Source organism: Candidozyma auris, chromosome 1 (genome assembly GCF_003013715.1).
Source record: "Candidozyma auris chromosome 1, complete sequence".
Taxonomy (NCBI): domain Eukaryota; kingdom Fungi; phylum Ascomycota; class Pichiomycetes; order Serinales; family Metschnikowiaceae; genus Candidozyma; species Candidozyma auris.
Window position 1 is genome coordinate 826,792 of NC_072812.1, and position 18,702 is coordinate 845,493.

Here is an 18,702-nt window from a genome sequence, read left to right on the forward strand (position 1 = left end):
ACTGGTTCGCGTTGGCTTTCTCGCCTGATCAGTATGAACGCACAAGTATCGTGTAGACTCTTGACTCCTTGGTGTGATAATTGAGTCAATGATCTTTAGTAAACCGCCTCAACCTTGCCACGCTTCTCAAGTCGAAATGTCTCTTCCAACAGTTCCGCAACCGTCAAGTGTTCCATCCATTTCTTGTCGAAAATCAGGTTAGAGAACTTTTCCAACATGAGGGAGCTTCCATTCATTCTTTTGAATGCTAAGGAGTCATTCAGAGCAATTTCCGGATCCTCAATGTATATCTTGTTCAAAAGCTGATGCAAGGGTGGGTAGAGTGCTCTTTCCCCTCTCACTGTAAAAGCAAGATTATTATCTACCCTGATTCCATGGAAGTCTGGATCTCGCAGACTTTTGAAGAAGAATCCAAAATCATTCTCCCATGTCAAACTTGGCTCGCTCGTAGTACAGATGTCCAAAAGAGGACCAGCAGATGCATGCACAATGGGAACGACCCCACAACTCACGTACTCCACTACCCCGATGCCAAAATGTTCATTCCACATAGCATTGAGACCAAATTTACATCTCTTGAGCTGTTCTTTCACCTCATCAAAAGAACAATCAACGACAAACTCCACATACTCTGTCAATTTGAGCATCGTGACTTGTGTACGTAGCTTCTTTAGGGTCCCAGAGTCCTCTGGTGTACGACAAGATCCTAAAAAGACGATTGAAGGGATCTTCTCGAGTGGTAATTTTGCAGTGCGGGCTTCTTTCAAGAACTCGGCAAACTCTTCTAGAACCAAGTCGTGACGTTTCTCAGGTCTAAATTGGGCAATGTACAAAAGTTTGTTCTCTCTTGGTGCTTCAAACGATGCACTCTTAACTAAGGTCTCAGTTGCACATGGTGGGTACAAGATCTCAACAACCTTACCCAAATAAGCATTCAGACTCCAGATCGCCTTAAGATGGTTATAGGTCCATGTACCATTGGCTAACGTAATATCAACACATGAACCCAAGTATGTGTAAAAATAATACAATGCTGTCCAATAACCGAACTTGAGAACAGAGATCAAGTCAGCGAGACTTGGTTCGAGTTTTGTCAAGTCAGCTAACTTTTGAAACTTAAGCTTGTTGAACATATCTAGTTGAATCACGGGATAATGGACGTAGGCAATGATTGGGATCTTGACAATAATGCTCACAGGCAAATAGCTACCAGGCAAACCCATAGTATCGACCCATACGTCGGGAGTCAATTCAAATAGGGCTTCTAAAGCCAAGAGCATTGAACCCAATAGCTGCCCGATTAGTGTGAAGTGTTTCCAGCCGTCTGCATCAATCCACTTACTGAACTTGCGTAAGTATACGAAAACCACCCTCTTGGAGTCCAATTCTTTGATATCAAACTTCAATCCCACTTTGTGCAAGATATCCTTTGGCAGGGCTTCAACATTGGTTGTATAGATGATGGCGATATTGCGTTCATTTTGTGCCAAGGTGGCGTGAACCGCTTGCCATAAGACTTTTTCACCGCCGCCTCCGTTGTTGGCATATGGATGGAAAAATCCGTATAGCCTGCATCTCCTCGGGTCTTTGGGGTCTCGTCTTGTGAGGTTCTCCGTAAATGTATCCCTATTCTGGATATCAATTGGCAGCAAGATTATTTTATTCTCCACAAAATTCGTATAGAAGGATGGGTGGAAACTTGCACCCACAAGACGCTTTCTAAAAGACGACCTTTTTAGTCCAACTTTCAAGTAGACGGGCTTTGCGCTCCCAATTACTCTGTTGATCTTGTCCTGCCAATGCTGTGGGGGAACAAGAAAAAGCTGGGGCAAGGCACCTTCAGCGACCTTATAGAGAAAAAAGGCCGTGAAAGCCCCGATCACGAGAAGAAACATATGATCAGTGGTAGTTGTGGGAGCGAAAGAGAAGGTGGTTCGGAGTAAGTGATAGTGAATCTCACACGTGACACGGGATTCACCGAAGGGCAGAAGAAGTCAAGTGGGGAAGTTCAGTAGTAAAAGTGAAATCCACTCAAAGTACAATGGGCTTTGAGACCAAGCTTCTCTTCATCTCGCAAGACAGTAGAAAATAATCATCATCGAAAATGAGGGATGAGGATACCGTGGTACTCGATGAGATCCGCGTTCAGACGACGCACCCAGCGTAATTGCAAATTAAAAGAAACGGCCCATCAAGGGAAGAAAGCAGCATGTTTGTGATATCATTGGAGGCCAGATAACTCAGGTCTGGCCCTTTTTGTTCAAAGAGCTCTTACTAGAAACTGGCGTGCCGTCTACTACATCTTTGTGCCTATAACACTGGATAGTCCCCTTATATAACGATCGAGCCATAACAACATAACCACACGATTTGAGACACATGGAAGATTTTGTACCTGCGAATAGTCTGTCTCAAAATATTCAAAAATCGTACATTTTCTGATGTTCGAGACCCACTCCTTCCTTCGAGGCATGTATTGGCGGTTTCGCATCCAAAGTGTCTATCGCGTTCCTTCCGCAATGGTAAAAAAAAGAAAAGAATAGGGTGCGATTCTTCCCGCCTGAGACAATCTTTCTACGCGTGTAATAAACCGCTCAATTAGGGCACGCCAGCACACAAGCAGAAAGGATATGATAGACAAAAACAGTGGCAAAAAAAAAGTATGCACAAATTTGCACAAAGAAGCCACAAAAGATGAAGATGAGTCCATCTTGTTTTCAACTTAGATCTATTTTGCCCTCTCTAGGTGTAAGTGTTGTGGAAGGGAACATAAATACTGATCGCCTCAGTGGGGGCTTCTGTAGATCGGTAATTGGGGCGTGCTTAAGCAACCATACGAGGAGCCACATACCACTGTAGTCCGGAGGACCCAACTGGCCAACAATTAATGTTTTCGAAACTTCTGTTCTCTTCCAGAAAAAGCGGAAGAATCTCTCAGGCATTTTAATACCATTGATAGACTACGTTTCTTTATTCATTCACCTCCTTGTTTCGGTAGGGTTGCTGCGAGTAATTACTTGTTCGGTGAAAGCCCTGGCGCATCTTTTGGTGCACTAGTGCACTTATTTTCTTCTCATTTTCTGTCCTTTCCACGCGTACCATCCCTTTGGGTGCACGATTAAGCCATTTCGCTTCTTCCATTATCCTTTTCCGCTATCCTCTCCTTTCTAAGTCAAGTCGTTTTCTTTGGTTGCTGTTTCCAGAACCTAAGGCTTTCTTCCTTTTATATCTTAACGGAGCTCCATTAGACAAGAAGAGAACACTTTTTCCGTACCTTGCCATCTTTCCATCTTTTCCATCAAGTGGCCCCTTTTTTGAAGTAGACCATCCACCTACACCTTACGGGCAATAACTTTTGCCTCCCCACTGTTCATGAGCACCCTCAAGGACTCCAAGAAAGTGAACTCACCAGAATCAGATATGTCCACTGGAAAGACCCAGACCCACACTCCCCAGCGGAGCACCAAGCCCCAATTGAAGAAAGATGAGTTGGAGAAGATTGCCAAGGAGTTGAAGCAAAAGCTCTCCAAGGCCTCTGTCACAGCCAAACAGCTGATGTCCTCCCACGCGTCTTCGAAGGTGCAGCCTCCGGAATCTCCAGTGTCTCAGACGTCGTTGCCCAAGTCGAGCCCTTTGAAGAGTTATTACATGTGGAAACGCCAAATGGTCTCGCAGCACTCTCCAAACACTACGCTGTCCCCCAGCTTGGTGTCTCCAGACGGCAGACTGCCCACACTGACGAAGCCATCGATGTTTTTGGCTAGTCTGCCCAACAAGGCTTCAAGGAAAGCTTCAACAAGTACAATAAACGAAGATGAGCTCAATGACTCACCACTTAAGAGAAGAAGAGCCACTAGTGGTGCTGCTATCAAGAGTGGTCCTCCACAAATGGTGTTGAAGGAAATCAATGGCGGGCCGGAGACTCCTGGGGACACGTCTTCAAAGTCGCTCAATCCTTCGCCTGTGCTTACGGCCAATCCACTGAAGGGGAACACTCAGTCAAGCTCCCAGTCGAATCCAAAAACTACGCCGACGTTACCGAAGAAGCTGCTCTCATCTGCGCAGTCTCAGTCCTCTCTTCTTAAGACTCCCACACAATCAAGACGCGCCTCGGTATACAACGATGACGAAGGCGCCGATCTTCTTATGTACTTGGCTACGTCTCCCTCGCCTGCCAAACCTGCCTACTCTAATACTCCAAGAGCTTCTACAGCACCAAACGGCTCGGCAAACCACAACTTTCTCATGGCGAAACCTTCGTCCAATGGTGCTCTGTTCATTTCACCACCACCGCCCCTTACGCCAAAGAGGCCACTTCATTCAACTGCAAAGACTCCTCAGAACAGATTAACCCCATCATTGGGACTCTCGGGGGGTGCTGGAGTGCCTGGTAGTGCACTCCCTTCTGCTGGCTTGGCTCTAACTCCTGCTGGATTTAATATGGGAGATTATGTCAACTTCTTCACACCTTCACCAGGCGGTGCACAAACAGGGCAACCGAACCAACTGGCAAATAGGAACTTGCTTCGAACGCCTGACTTTGTGGGACTAATGCATCAAAAGACTCGCGTTGACGGCAAGATGATCAACTTTGACAAAGTTGGCTTGTTTGGCTCTCAGCCAAACCCCGAATCTTCCAAGGAATAGGCTGGCCATCCCTTGGCACACAATTCTTCACGGTAATTCCGTCATCTCTCGTTACGTTTTCAACTTCTCATTCAGCACGATGACTGCGCTCTCAAGTCGAAATAGAAGCAAGTCTACCGGTTTAATCAGATAATTACAAGAAATAGCTAATCATATACTATTTTCGTAAAAGTTGTTGTTTTCTTTTTGCTTAAGTCCTCTTCGTTAATGGGATTTCGCTTTTGTTGTAATGGCTGCAAAATACTCTGGTGGTTGCACGTGACTAACATACGTCGATGACCCTCATGAAGCGTAGCTATAGCAGTCGAAACACTTTAAGACACTATGACAGCGGAACAAGAAAAAGCCACTCCGACAGATGTCCAACCTGTTGCTGATAAAGTTTCAGACTTAAAAATTGACACTGTGGCATCCAATGATGAGGCAGAGGACGACGACAATAATGAAGCCGGCGGCACGTCTAAGAAAAAGAAGAAGAACAAAAAGAAGAAGAAGAAGCTCACAAATATTGCCTCCTCCTATCCTGATGGAGTATACCCGGAGGGCCAATGGATGGAATACCCACTAGAAGTAAACAGTTACAGAACTACTGACGAAGAGAAGAGGTATTTGGACAGACAACAAAACAACCGTTGGCAGGATTTCAGAAAGGGTGCCGAGATTCATAGAAGAGTGCGTGCCAAAGCGCAGCAGAATATCAAGCCAGGGATGACTATGCTCGAAATTGCTGATTTAATTGAAAATTCTGTGAGACAGTATGTGGGTAATGACCATCCCAAGAACCAAGGTATCGGTTTTCCTACAGGCTTGTCTCTCAACCACGTCGCAGCTCACTACACCCCTAACCTGGGCGATAAGGTTGTCTTGAAGTATGAGGATGTCATGAAGGTGGATATTGGAGTTCACGTCAATGGACGCATTGTAGATTCCGCGTTCACCTTAACATTTGATGAGAAGTACGACCCTCTCTTGGAAGCTGTCAAGGCAGCAACTAACACTGGTGTTAAGGAGGCGGGTATTGACGTGAGATTGAACGATATTGGAGCTGCCGTTGAAGAGGTGATGGAAAGTTACGAGATGGAGCTCAAGGGCAAGACCTATCCTATCAAGTGTATTAGAAACTTGAACGGACACAATATCGGTGACTACACAATCCACTCGGGTAAAACCGTTCCGATCGTTGCTAACGGCGACATGACCAAGATGGAGGAAAGCGAAACTTTTGCCATTGAGACTTTCGGTACCACCGGGAAAGGTTACGTCATTGGCCAAGGGGAGTGCTCGCACTACGCCTTGAACCAAGGGGTGGACGTCAAAGCGCCATCTGAAAGAGCCAGACAACTTCAAAACACCATTAGGGAAACCTTTGGTACGTTACCATGGTGCCGTAGATATTTGGAGAGAGCTGGCGAGGACAAGTATCTTCTTGCCCTCAACCAATTGGTGCGTGCTGGAATTGTCGAGGACTACCCACCATTGGTGGACACTCTGGGCAGCTACACGGCGCAGTTTGAGCACACGATCTTGCTCCATCCACATAAGAAAGAGGTTGTGTCGAGAGGTGATGACTACTAAAGCAGATGGACTCGGAGATTGGAAATACGCTTATATAGAGCTTGTAAAGTGCAGGTTTCCAAAGGAGTCAAAAAGAGAATAAACGTCCTTGCGAGAAATGTTAGTAGATGATTTGAGGCCGTGGTGCTTACTGAGTGGTGCAAAAGATAAAAAGGCTCCGTCTAAGAAGTCTATGAATTTGCAACCAGCAGCTGCCACAGTAGCTTTGAGGCAGCAGTATAGCAGTATCTTTAGTGTTGAAGTGCAGGCTCTCCGTAGAAGGGTGTTAACCACTGGCCATAAGTCTTGCGAGCAGAATACGGAACAAAAAAATCTAAGGAAAAAAAAATCAAGAGCAGAGAAAATGGTACTGGAAAGTCCCATCAAACATCCGGCTGTCAGTAGAAGCCCTCAACTGTCTTGTGCCTCACCTTGCCCACTGCTGCAGCCTATAGATTCTTTCGCGCCTCATGCCCAGTGCTCTTGTTGCCGCCAGCACGAAGAATCCTCAATCCTCACCGTATGGCCGTAATAGAGTTTTCACAAAACCCCTGCTTTGGCAATTTTCATTTCCCTATTGATTTTTCGAATCTATTCTTTTCCCTCCAATTTTTGATTAAGTTTTTCTCTCCACAATATTCTCTTTTGTCTTTTTCTCTGGCCGGTGGCTCAGACGACTCGCTCCATGTGACAGCCGTTTCCACGCTTGCTCGCCCATTTTCACAGCGGCCGGGTGTTCGCAATCGCTGGGCCCGGTAAACTTGCAAGACTGGCAAAGTGCAAGCTAAGTACAGCAATAACAAACAAGATAAAAAAAAAAAAATTATATATAAAAAAAACAAACGACAACTTTCTTCCAACCAATTCATTCTCTAAACCAAATTTTCACACTCTCATCTTCACCTTCGTATCACATTCTTGTTTTGAGCGTTCCCTCCGCCTTTCCCTCTCTTGCTTGTCACCGCACTTGAAAACTGTCCTGCTTATGTTTTGCTACTATCAGGAATTTTCGCTCACCTCTCCTTTTTTTCCTTCCTCCCTCTTGTATTTTTTTTTTTTTTCTTTCTCCCACCACAAAACAATTCTACCAAATCTGCCATCATGGAGGTCTCCCCAAACGTCTTGACTTACAGAGGTATGTTTATACGTCGCTTATCTAAGCTTCTTCCCCAGTGTCCCAGTCGACAATGCTCATGACTGGTTACCCGCTTTGCCCACAATCTGTTTATGTGTCAACATCCACCATCAAAACACACCATACAAAAGGGGAATTCAGCCCAAGCAATTGAGTCCATTTGATGTGTGAATTGATTCTATCCCTCGCCGTTCGCTACCAATTTGCCACGTATGCTGGATCCACACATTGATCGCCACTGCGTCCCCACTTTCCATGGCCAATCAATCACGAATGATACGTCAATCAAACCTACACTCAAATATCCTTTTTCCATACCTTGCCACTACCTCAATCATCAATAGAGCCTGGCGTCTACATCTCGACTTGGCATTTTTATCTCTCAAATGTGTACTAACTTACAGGTAACTTTACTGAGCCCTCCACAGAGTATTTGCACTTGACCAACTCTTCATCGCAACCCTTGGCTTTCAAGGTGAAAACCACTGCGCCAAAGTTGTACTGTGTTAGACCTAATGCCAGCATTATTGGCCCGGGTGAGTCGATCAAAATCTCACTCATCTTGCAGGGCTTCACCCAGCCCTTGCCCAAGGATTACAAATGCAAGGACAAGTTCTTGATTGTGTCTTTGCCATGCCCCGACTTGACAGACCCATCCAAGGTTAGCGAACAGTGGAGCGCTTTGGAGAGCAAGTTCCGTGACCAGTTGCTACAAAAGAAATTGAGAGTCAACTTTGTCATTGACGAGGACGAGTCCAATGAGACCCAGGCAAACGACACGACTTTTGCCAATGCCACCTCGTCTGCTGGCTTTGGTGCCGCTGGTGCAGGTGCCGCAGGTGCCGCAGGTGCCGCTGCTGGTGTGGGCGCTGGCGCTGGTGCCAACGCTAACGATACTGTCGATAGAACACTCGATTCTTCTGCCGTCAACTCCGGCGCTGACACTACAAAAGAGGCGTTCCCATCTGTGGGCAGTGCTGGCGCTGACGAGGCACAGCAAAAGGAATTGGAGGCCTCCAACGAGAAGATCAATAACTTGTCAGAGAAGTTGGACTCCAACGAGAAGGCTGCTGCCGCCTCAACCAACTCTCAAACTGGTTCTGCTACTGAGGACACTGTGAGCGGTGTTTCTCTCCCATTTGCTGCAATCTTGGTAATCGTTGCCATTTTGTTGGGTTGGTACGTTTTGTGAGCAGCAGAGTAAGAAAAAGAAAAGCTGTGCTCACTTAGGGAACCTAATTGATGCCATCTGTTTAAGGAACAAATTTTACGATACCCTAAGCTTTTTTACGCGGATGATATCTAAACCAACAATCATGCTTTCTCTTTCACCTTTCTCTGGGTGATGTATTATTTTATCCAATCAATATACTCTTGTTTGGTCTACATATGTACTTCGTAGTTTTGCAGCTCTTTAGGCGACCCGATCGTTTCCTGTTTGGGGGTCATCATATAGCGAGCGTTATCACCGCGCAAAATGACGGTTCCCTCACTTGGCTGACTTACTGCAAGTACAAGCAATCAACACCTTCTTGTTTCCACATTGCTGTCGTTTAAAACAAACCAGCTCACTTTGGGTTCCTCTTTGTCATCAATATAGCATACTTTCGCTACCATGGGCCGTGCGACAATAAAATCGGGTTCCATCAACCTTCTCAACACCATCATTGGTGCTGGTATTTTGGCCATGCCTTTTGGCCTCAAATGCAACGGTATCATATTTGGCTCCTTCCTAATAGCATGGTCGTCCCTTACATCTGCGTTTGGTCTTTATCTTCAAAATAAGGTAGCGAAGTATACACAACAACGAGAGGCTGTATCTTACTTCAGCTTGTGCCAGTTGACATACCCTCAGCTATCAGTGGTGTTTGACGGGGCCATTGCCATAAAGTGTTTTGGTGTGGGAGTCTCGTACTTGGTTGTTATTGGTGATTTGATGCCTAAAATTATGGAGCTGCTCAGGTTCTCACCGGACTCGTGGTTCATGGAACGTAACTTGTGGATTACCATATTCATGGTGCTCATGGTGGCTCCACTCTCGTATCTCAAAAAGCTCGACTCCCTCAAGTATACTTCTGTGGTTGCGCTTTTCTCCGTGGTATACTTGATTTGTCTCGTTATTGAGCACTACATAGTGGATGACCTTCCTCCTAGAAGCATCGACGTTGTTGGACCTAAACTGTGGACTAAGACCCTCTCTTCATTCCCAATTTTCGTCTTTGCCTATACATGCCACCAGAACATGTTTGCTATTATTAATGAGTTGGAACCTACAGAGAAGTCCGGTTCTCAGACTCGTCAGGCCAATATGATTATTCGTAACGCCATCACCATAGCTTGTGCTTCGTATTTGGTGGTTGGCATAATTGGCTACTTGACGTTTGGAAACAAAGTGGATGCTAATATCATCACCATGTATCCTAAAGACTCGGTCCCTTCTCTTATCGGAAGACTTTGTATTGTCGTGATGGTCTCGTTATCTTTCCCACTACAATGCCACCCATGTCGTGGCTCAATCAACCACATTCGCTACTTTTTGAAGCACGGTGTTCAATCACACAAGATGCGCCAGTTTCAAGTATCAACTGATGGCTATACGCCAATCCAGTCAGATGCTGAATCCATGGTAGAAGAATCATTTGTATCAACGACACCAATGGAGGGAGCTCAGGATACTGAAGGTCATGACCCAATTGTGGTGAAGCTTACTACTAGACAATTCTACATCATCACGACCGGTATTGTGGTCTTGGCATATTTGGTTGCGATCTCGGTTACTTCTTTGGCGCATGTTCTTGCAATTGTTGGTTCGACTGGTTCAACCTCTATTTCATTCATCTTGCCAGGATTGTTTGGCTTCATGTTGATCAAACCGCTCAATGGTGCAACTCAATTGACTAACCTAGAATTGTTCTGCAGATATGGAGGCTTCGCCTTAAGTGTTTGGGGTGTCCTTGTGATGATCGTCTGTCTTTTCGTCACCATCTTCCTTGGTGCTACACATTAAATGTCTTGAGTCATTGTTATGATCGTTAGAAAAAATTGCCATATATACATGTGAATACATAAAACCATTAGAGAATCAAATCTTCTTTCTCCCAGCCTTCTGGGTGCTTGGATTTCAAACCCTTCTCGGGTTGTGGCTTGTCGGTGCCCTCGATCTTCAACGCGTATGGGTTTCTGTCATTCTTCTGATCGACGTTGGCCAACGTATGATTGACCTCTCTATGTTTCGATTCATCAGCTCTGACTCTCTCTACCAAATCTAAAAATGTTGATTTCTCGTTGAGCTCTGTCCAGTATTGTTGGGCAACCTCAGGAACCTCAACATCATCAAACTTTGGTAACTTTCCGGCCTTTAAGTCGTTGATAAGATGTGTGTATGTGCTAACAGCTTCCTCCTCCAAATAACCCACGAAGCGGTGGCAGAAACGAGGATAAAGCAAGTACATGAAGAAGAACATGTTGCAGAACACACCTTGGCCCATATATATGAAGAATCTCGTAAACCACGAAGGTTTACCGATCTTGATGAATGTAAGAAGATGCATTCTCTCATTGTAGGCTTCGTCTAACAAGGTTTCAATCCATGCCTTGTCTCTCTTGAGTAAGCGCAAAGAGTGCAAATGGCGAATAAAAGCAGCAGTCATACCAGGGACACCTGCAACAGATTCCAAGAAAATGATACGAGTGAGCCATTTGTTTTCGTTCATCTCCCATCTGGTGCCTTCAAAACGATGGGCAATTTCTTCGGGTGTTTTGGGCTTTTTGTAGCCGGTTGCAATGTCGAAAAGTGTACGAACCAGGGTAATAGCACGGAGTGCAGCCTTGTCCATGGTACTCTTTGGAACACGATGAGTAGGAGTCACCATCTCCACTTCTTCATTTGTCCATTCTGGGTGAGGAAACATGGGATGTGAGATGAATTTTGTGTCGTTGTGCTTGCGTCTATCGTTGTTCTCGAGGAGCTCTGTCTTGATCTTTAGGGTACGAGCAAAAGCATTTGGGCGGAGCGACACGCTTGCAAGCCCGGACAATCCTAACTTGGATACAATTGGCTTATTGATGGATAGCATATCTGTTTAGATTTCTTTGTTGAAATGGGAATTGTCTAGATGAAATTTCCTTGAATTCGCCCCACATTTATAGACAAGCCCCAGAGGTGAGGCTTTCCTTTTCGCAGCCACGGAGAAACTTGGGACTGACCAGGGTACACCAAGCGTGTACAGTGTAAGCCGCTTGGCTGCGACTCAGGGACAGCTCAGAGCTCCAGAGAAAGCAGGCTATCAGAAATCAGTGAACAAACTCAATAGACTGCAATGAAGGAGGGAGCATCAGATTGAATGAAGAAATAACAACCAAAACTAACCCAGATATGGTGAATTCCTAAGGACCTGGAGCAGTGGATGATGTCGGAAGAACGAGTACGTTATGCAAAAAAATGAGCGCCTAGCGATTGGTCAGCATGCAAAATACGAGGGCTCTGATCGAATTTGTGCAAGTAAGCAGTGCAGCCGACCACGTTTTTAACGTCGGTAACTATAGCAGTTCTTACTCTGCTTTTGTGCTGTACATTCGCTTCTTTCGATGTCAAAGCCAGTTCTTATATTACCTACGCGAGGTGGGTCTCAAGTTTGCAGCTAAAGGGTTTGCTTGAGGTGTATCTGAGAATTAAAAAAAAAGATGCACCGCAACGGCTAACGGTGAAAAATCTCCACGGTCAGCAACGTTGATCATGAATCAAAAGGATCGCCTGAGGTGTCACGGCAATATTCGGGTTAAAGAGTTGGTCTGAGCAAATTCTGTACGGGACCACCGTAGAGGGTCATGCTTGTGCGGCAAGTAACACTAAAAAAAGTCCACTAGGCCAGGAAAAAGACGGGTGGCAAAGAAAGTGGGTATGTGAAATCTTCTCCAAGTGATAGTCCAAAATTAAGCGTTTGGTTTATCTGCTTCTGCTGGATTGGCTGTCTTTGTATTTGAACAATCTCAAGTATTGCGTGGTGGTCCTTCTACCCTTTCTGTATTTTTTTTGTTGCACTCCCGTAGAATGCGAATGTGAGATCTCTAGTTTAACCTGAAGGTTACTTACATGTGTGAACAAGAAAGAATTGATAAAGAGCAGGGCAATTGGTCTACTAATGGTTTGAATGTCTATTGCATGCACCAATGGCTTTCTCAAGAAGAAAGAATACAGAAGGAAAATCTTTCCCTCTTTCCATACAAACTAATCCCCATCCCAACTACCTTGTTAGTGCCTCTCACATCCACCACGCACATCTCATTTGCAGCCGTTTTCCCTCTCAGAATGCGAGAAATGTGCCCACCGAAAGAATCTCTATACAACATCACATCACCTCTTTCATGCCTAGGAGCTACATCAATCTCGCCCACAAATACTCTGCACTTCCTTTCTTCGACTACGCCTATTCGCCTAAACTTCCCCGGCATACCCCAGATCTTAGACACTAACAAATCGAGCCCCACTATTCTCAGCTAATACTAAAGCATGCCTTACAAATGCCCACCAGCATTGTTTGTTGCACCCATTCCATTCGATTCTGGGGAGGTGCCTTTGTTTAGGTGCCTCATTGACCGCGCTCGAACCAACTTCTAGACCCAAGGTTGTAGGAAGCGTTGTCTCCTGCACCAGGGCGAATCGCGCTCTGATCCGTATTTACTCTGAGACGGTGGTAAATGGGGGATTTTTTTTTCGAATCCTTTTTTCCCTCACCAACCTAGGTCAAAACAAGTACAAAACAAGCTTTTGGATCTTGAGTTCTTTTTTAAAAAAATCAAACAAACAGAAAATAGTCTTGCTTAACCTCCTTTCGCTGAATTCGGCATACTCATTGATACCACTTCGCAAGAATACCATCTTTCACCGAATCTTTCGCACTTGATTACTTTAACCCCCTAAATATATCACACCGTCGTTAAAATGGGATTTAAGATATCCAACTTCGTTGGTGACCCTTTTGCTATAGCGACAGTAAGTTTTGGGGTCATTTCGTGGATCGTCGCTATCGCAGGTGGCGCTGCCTCGACACAGTCGTCTTTTCCAAGGTTCACATGGTGGGGACTCGTCTACCAGATCGTGTTGATCATCACGATCTTTGTTCTTTACGTCTACAACACGATCGAACTATACAAGTTCACCCTTGTAGGGTTCTTGTCCGTGGCATTTTTGTACACTACTAACTCCACTAACAACTTGATCTACAACTCCAACTCGTCCGGTAACTTATGTTGTGCCGCTGGATGTATTTTGTTGTCCATGCTCAACATTCTCTGGATCTTGTACTTTGGCGGCCATCCAGAATCGCCTACCAACCAGTTTATCGACTCGTTTTCTGTCAGAAACAACGGTTTCCATGGCCTGCTTCCAGCTGGCGAGTATAAGGAAGACGAGTTTGCTGTGCCTCGAAGCACCTCTAACCCTCACCAGACCAACGACGAAAGACACTCACAGAATACCAATACCAAGTCTGCCTACATGTCGTCGCTGCAACTTAATGGCTTGGAAAACTTTTCCAACTCCAACGTTCCCAACTCCAATACACACGGCTCTGTCAGAAACTCAACGAGGAACACAGTCTACAACCTGCTGGATGCCAACGCTTTTGGTATGCCGGCTGGCGTATTCAGATACAAAGCACAGGCATTGTATAGCTACGACGCCAATCCAGAGGACATTAACGAGATTTCTTTCGTTAAGGATGAGATTTTGGAAGTCGATGACATCGACGGCAAGTGGTGGCAGGCCAGAAGGTCCAACGGCCAGGTTGGCATATGTCCATCCAACTACGTCAAGCTTCTAGACTAGAGAGCTAGGGCATTTTCGAATACTTATTTGTGACAATAACACACGGGATACGCGCAGGGACATGTAACACTAGTTTTACCACACCAAAAGCGCAACGCATCGAAACTGTTCGATGAATGTTTGGCACGGTTTACGAAACTATTGAAGACAATAATGGGTGCTCGTATATATGGCAATGTAACACCAGCACAATTAGCAGAAGACGAATTTGTAGCTAGATGTTGTCCTCCCATGAAGCCTAGTGCAGTTGGTGGTAGAGTCGCACTTGTAGTGTGGCTAAACGTAAACGGAGTGTGTTGTGTACCCGTCAGCTTGCGCAAGTGAAGCAACGTGGCATGGGCCGAATTTCCGTCCTTTCTCGTTCCCACAGAAACCCCTCCAGCCTTCCACAATAACCCCTCCAGCTTTCCTCGACTTAGAGTTCAGCAGCAAAGACAAGTGCCTGGATCCTGCATTTTTCAGGAGGATAGCTGACATTCGCCTCATCACTGTGCGTGCAAGGTCCAGCAAGCCGCACTCCAATAGCAAGGACCCCACCATAGTGTAATCGAGCATTCGTCAATCCCAAGAACGATATACAGCGACGAGAAGAAGCGACAACATTGCTGAAAATGACTCCAGCCACACCAGTCAAGATTTTTTTGTGACGTAGGGTGCGACAAAGCGCTCGCGATCATGTGGGCTCTCGATTGGCCCATTGGCTGCAAACTACATGTAGATGGCAATGAGCAAGTACTGAACATGGCCACCAACAGGGCTTCCAAATAGTGAGAGCTGAAATGCTCAGTGAGGCATTGCCTAATGGAGGCGCATTGCCAATGACCAATTGAGGCTTTTAAAGAGATTCTTCACTGACAATTGACGATCGACCGATGGATGCAAAAGACGTCTTCTGCGGTCATTATGCGTAGCAACAGTGGAAGCAATTATGGCGCCTGAAAGGACCGTTTCGAGGAGTACGCCATAAATTCTTTTTCCGCAGCAAGGGGTACCCTGCGACCGCAACTTTGGGTGCAAAAAAAAGAGCACAACTCTTGCGTCGGTCACCTATATAAGAACCACGATGGTTCCACTTCGTAGCAGTTGTTAAACAATTTTTCTTTTATCAATTGACATCAATAACAATGGGCTTGGCTGACAAAATCACCTCCAAGATCTCGGGCAACAAGGAACTCGACCAGGCTGACAAGGCCGCCGGTAAGGCTATCGGCAAGGACAACCTCTCGAGTGAGGTTGCCAAGGGTAACATTAGCAAGGAAGATGCTATCAAGTATGCTAACGACGCCGACAAGGCTGGCGGCAAGTACGTGGGCAGAGAGAACTTGTCTGGTACTGAGGGCGGTATCGGCAGCAAGTTTTCTGGCCAGGGTGCCTCTGGTACTTCTGGTGCCTCTGGTGCTCACGGTGCATCTGGCACTGGCGCTTCGGGTGCACACGGTTCCTCTGGCTCGGGTGCTGGCACCGCCGCTGGTGCTGGAGCCGCTGGTGCTGGCGCTGCCGGAGCTGGCACTGCTGCCTACGGTGCTTCTGGCTCGGGTTCTGGTTCTGGCACTTCTGCTACTGGCTCTGATGCCTATGGCTCTTCTGGAGCTGGCGCTTACGGCTCTTCTGGAGCTGGCAAAGAATCCTATGGCTCTTCTACAGGCCACGGCGCCTCCGGATCCCAGGGTTACGGCTCCTCTGGTGCCGGTGGTAACACTTACGAGACTGGCGCCGGCTCTACTTCTGGTAGAGGTTACGAGGGCCACCAGCAGGGTGCCTCTGGCACTTCTGGAACCTCTGGTCACGGTGCTTCCCACGGACAGAGTCAGAACTACGGTAAGGACGCCATCTCTTCCGGAAAAGATGCTTCCAACGCTTACAGCTCTGGCGACAAGGCTGGTCTTGCTGCCGGTGGTGCTGGTGTAGCTGCTGCTGGTGCCGGTTACGGTGCTTCTCATTACGGTTCTGGCAAGGAGTCTTCTGCTCACCAGTCTGGCTCCGGTCCAAGGACCCACGGTTCTGATGCCTACGGCTCTAGCCATCCATCTCACGGATACGACACTGCCTCTGGTGCTAAGTCCCAGGGCGCTCCAGGTGGCATCAGAGAAGGCTCGGCTACTACATCTGGTTACGACTCCACTGGCGGTGCTGACAAGTATGGTGCTACTGGAAACCACGGTCATGGTGCTACTGATGCAAACGCTACTGGCTCTGGCGTTGGTGGTGCCGTTGGTGGCGCTACTGGTGCCGGTGCTGGCTACGGCGCCTCCTCTGGTTCCCACGGTACTTCTGGATCACATGGTACCTCGGGCACACACGGTGCTTCCAGCACTGGTGCTGGTTTCACTACGGGTGACGCTTCGTTAGACTCCAAGATCTCCAAGTTGGACCCCAAGGTCCAGGAGAAGGCTAAAGAGGCCTTCCACAAGGGTTACGACGACGCTATCAAGTCTCTTAACAAGTCTTAGTCAATTGTACTATAACCTCAGAATCAAATCTTATTGTTGTATTAACTATGGACCCGTATTCTTCTTAACTGGCACAGCTGCATTGTAGCATAGACTTGTCTTCTCCAACATCACTTTGCAACATCCACCTTTGCTCGTAATCCTTCAATTCACTACCCCATTTGCTTGGGTCGAATGGATTGAAAGCCATCTTTTCAAGCTTCTTCAACAAGGCAACATCCTCACACTTTGATTCTTCAGCTCTTTCGATAACTTCGGCTAGAATCCAGTTTCTGGGTAAGAATAACGGATTATATCTCGAGCTTCTATCATATCTTTCAAAGCCCTCTTTTTCCAAAGTCTTCGAGACATACCCTTGGTATTTTTGTACCCATTTTTTTACTTCCTGAGCTAATTCGTCCCTGGGGTAATGCTCGTGCTCACTGACTTCTTTTAGCAAAACTGACTGAGCGAAGTCATCAATATTGAAGTCAGCGGACTCGACTCTGGCCTCTTGCAATTGAACGAAGAATTTGTTATAGTCGCATCTCACCTTCTTGAGAACATCTAACATGGGCGCCAATAAATCAGCATTTTGTTTCTCAGGGTCCTGGATGTCTATGAGCTTGTGCAGCAAGCCAAGTCTATTGAAAAAGGTCTCAACATACTTCTTCGTGAAAGCGTACATGTACATTTCTCCTCCAATCTCGATGACTTTTGACGCTCTCTTCACAACTTTGTCCTCCCAGCCTTTCTGAAATTGATTGGCCTTGAATTGGGGGTTGTCAACAAGCTCAGTTCCAGCACCAATGAGTTGTGCCAAGTTTTCGCCCAATCTAGTAAGATTCCACCAAATGGCTGTAGGTGTATTGGCGTAGTTATACCGACCCTGATGATCCTCCGAATTGGGTGTGTACTCTGGATCATATCTATCCATTATGCTAAATGGTCCAAAGTCCATCGAAAGGCCAATCACTGATGTGTTATCGGTATTCAAAACACCATTAAGGAAGCCGTAGCATTGCCACATGGACGTGGTCATGGCATTACGCACAATGATCTCGAAGTACATCTTATCATACTTTGTCAAAGTTTTAAGACCCTTTTGAATGTCATTCTTGAAGGCCGGATTGGCTTCGAGTGTCTGTTCCAAAAAGGGGAACTCGACCATTTTCCCGCCCTCCTCTATCGTGAAAAGCTCTTCAATGACATAGTCAGCCAATTTCCGAAGACCAAACATATCGAACCTCCATCTATACAAATCGAAAGTACCCAATCTGATCCACGACTCCGCAAACCTCGATACTATGGCACACCTCTCCGCGGCGTACCTTTGAGCTAGCGTTTGCGGGAGGTAAGTGAGAGATAATGCTCTGGTTGTAGGGATCCCAATCTGGTTCAAATGCTCTGAGATGATGTATTCACGAATAGAAGAGCGGATGACAGCTTTGCCATCGGCAAACCGAGAGTATGGAGTCTTCCCAGATCCCTTTAGCTGCACTTCATACTCCTTCCTGTTGAACTTTGTTGAAGGCAGCTTATTATCCTTTGGTTTAGGGATTTCAAACAAGTTATGCACCCTTCCATCACCCAACTGTCCAGCAAACTGTCCGAATTGCCATCCAGCGTACGCTTGAGCGTATGGGAACGGAAAGTCTTTCTTCCTGAAAGACAAGTCGTGATAGAACTCACCACTCACAATTTTCCTGAATTCTGGATCCTGTTCCTCGTTATCTGGTAAGCCTAAATCATGGAGTGCTGGTTTGCTTGCCGTGATGAACTTGTATTCTTTGCGTTCTTCGGGGATAGACCAAGAGAAAGCGCCCTCGTGAAGAATTCTGGGTTGCCTTATGACATTCTTTTCGTTTTCTGCAGCTATATCCTCGGTCTTGATAGCGTTATCAGGATCAAGAGCCTTGGGCAAGGACGATCTCTTGGGTAATCTAGCGAAAGTCGACATGAATCTCCTGCAATAGTTGTTTCTGAACTTGAGTGCGGCTATCATAACAGCGAGGAAGATGAGCTAGTTAGGTTGGCCTTGAAGAGACTTTGCAAAGAGCAGAACACTTGTCGTCGACTTCAATTGACTAGAAGGAAAATGCCCCAGTCGT

The 18,702-nt window shown here is 46.3% G+C and overlaps 9 protein-coding genes across 9 annotated transcripts; 6 read left to right on the forward strand and 3 right to left on the reverse strand. All coding sequences in view use genetic code 12, as the record gives it.

Annotated features, from left to right (window-relative positions):
* Nucleotides 1–95: 95 nt before the first annotated feature.
* On the reverse strand, nucleotides 96–1,895 carry ALG11 (alpha-1,2-mannosyltransferase ALG11; the record flags this gene model as incomplete). The annotated part of the gene is made up of 1 exon (XM_029034607.1): nucleotides 96–1,895. One exon carries the CDS (start codon nucleotides 1,893–1,895, stop codon nucleotides 96–98), a length of 1,800 nt encoding a protein of 599 aa, XP_028889849.1.
* A 1,477-nt stretch (nucleotides 1,896–3,372) lies between these two features.
* On the forward strand, nucleotides 3,373–4,647 carry CJI96_0000383 (uncharacterized protein; the record flags this gene model as incomplete). Its single annotated transcript, XM_029034608.2, has 1 exon — nucleotides 3,373–4,647. One exon carries the CDS (start codon nucleotides 3,373–3,375, stop codon nucleotides 4,645–4,647), a length of 1,275 nt encoding a protein of 424 aa, XP_028889850.2.
* A 324-nt stretch (nucleotides 4,648–4,971) lies between these two features.
* CJI96_0000384 (methionine aminopeptidase) lies at nucleotides 4,972–6,222 on the forward strand (the record flags this gene model as incomplete). Its single annotated transcript, XM_029034609.2, has 1 exon — nucleotides 4,972–6,222. One exon carries the CDS (start codon nucleotides 4,972–4,974, stop codon nucleotides 6,220–6,222), a length of 1,251 nt encoding a protein of 416 aa, XP_028889851.2.
* Nucleotides 6,223–7,302: 1,080 nt separating this feature from the next.
* Nucleotides 7,303–8,528, forward strand: CJI96_0000385 (phosphatidylinositol-binding protein; the record flags this gene model as incomplete). The annotated part of the gene is made up of 2 exons (XM_029034610.2): nucleotides 7,303–7,336; nucleotides 7,741–8,528. 2 exons carry the CDS (start codon nucleotides 7,303–7,305, stop codon nucleotides 8,526–8,528), a joined length of 822 nt encoding a protein of 273 aa, XP_028889852.1.
* Nucleotides 8,529–8,951: 423 nt separating this feature from the next.
* CJI96_0000386 (aspartate/glutamate transporter) lies at nucleotides 8,952–10,343 on the forward strand (the record flags this gene model as incomplete). Its single annotated transcript, XM_029034611.2, has 1 exon — nucleotides 8,952–10,343. One exon carries the CDS (start codon nucleotides 8,952–8,954, stop codon nucleotides 10,341–10,343), a length of 1,392 nt encoding a protein of 463 aa, XP_028889853.2.
* Nucleotides 10,344–10,410: 67 nt separating this feature from the next.
* CJI96_0000387 (alternative oxidase) lies at nucleotides 10,411–11,412 on the reverse strand (the record flags this gene model as incomplete). Its single annotated transcript, XM_029034612.1, has 1 exon — nucleotides 10,411–11,412. One exon carries the CDS (start codon nucleotides 11,410–11,412, stop codon nucleotides 10,411–10,413), a length of 1,002 nt encoding a protein of 333 aa, XP_028889854.1.
* A 1,865-nt stretch (nucleotides 11,413–13,277) lies between these two features.
* On the forward strand, nucleotides 13,278–14,162 carry SSU81 (osmosensor SHO1; the record flags this gene model as incomplete). Its single annotated transcript, XM_029034613.1, has 1 exon — nucleotides 13,278–14,162. The coding sequence occupies one exon, from the start codon at nucleotides 13,278–13,280 to the stop codon at nucleotides 14,160–14,162; it is 885 nt and encodes a 294-aa protein (XP_028889855.1).
* Nucleotides 14,163–15,286: 1,124 nt separating this feature from the next.
* Nucleotides 15,287–16,612, forward strand: ASR1 (Asr1p; the record flags this gene model as incomplete). Its single annotated transcript, XM_029034614.2, has 1 exon — nucleotides 15,287–16,612. One exon carries the CDS (start codon nucleotides 15,287–15,289, stop codon nucleotides 16,610–16,612), a length of 1,326 nt encoding a protein of 441 aa, XP_028889856.2.
* A 64-nt stretch (nucleotides 16,613–16,676) lies between these two features.
* On the reverse strand, nucleotides 16,677–18,596 carry CJI96_0000390 (uncharacterized protein; the record flags this gene model as incomplete). The annotated part of the gene is made up of 1 exon (XM_029034615.2): nucleotides 16,677–18,596. One exon carries the CDS (start codon nucleotides 18,594–18,596, stop codon nucleotides 16,677–16,679), a length of 1,920 nt encoding a protein of 639 aa, XP_028889857.2.
* Between the last annotated feature and the right edge of the window lie 106 nt (nucleotides 18,597–18,702).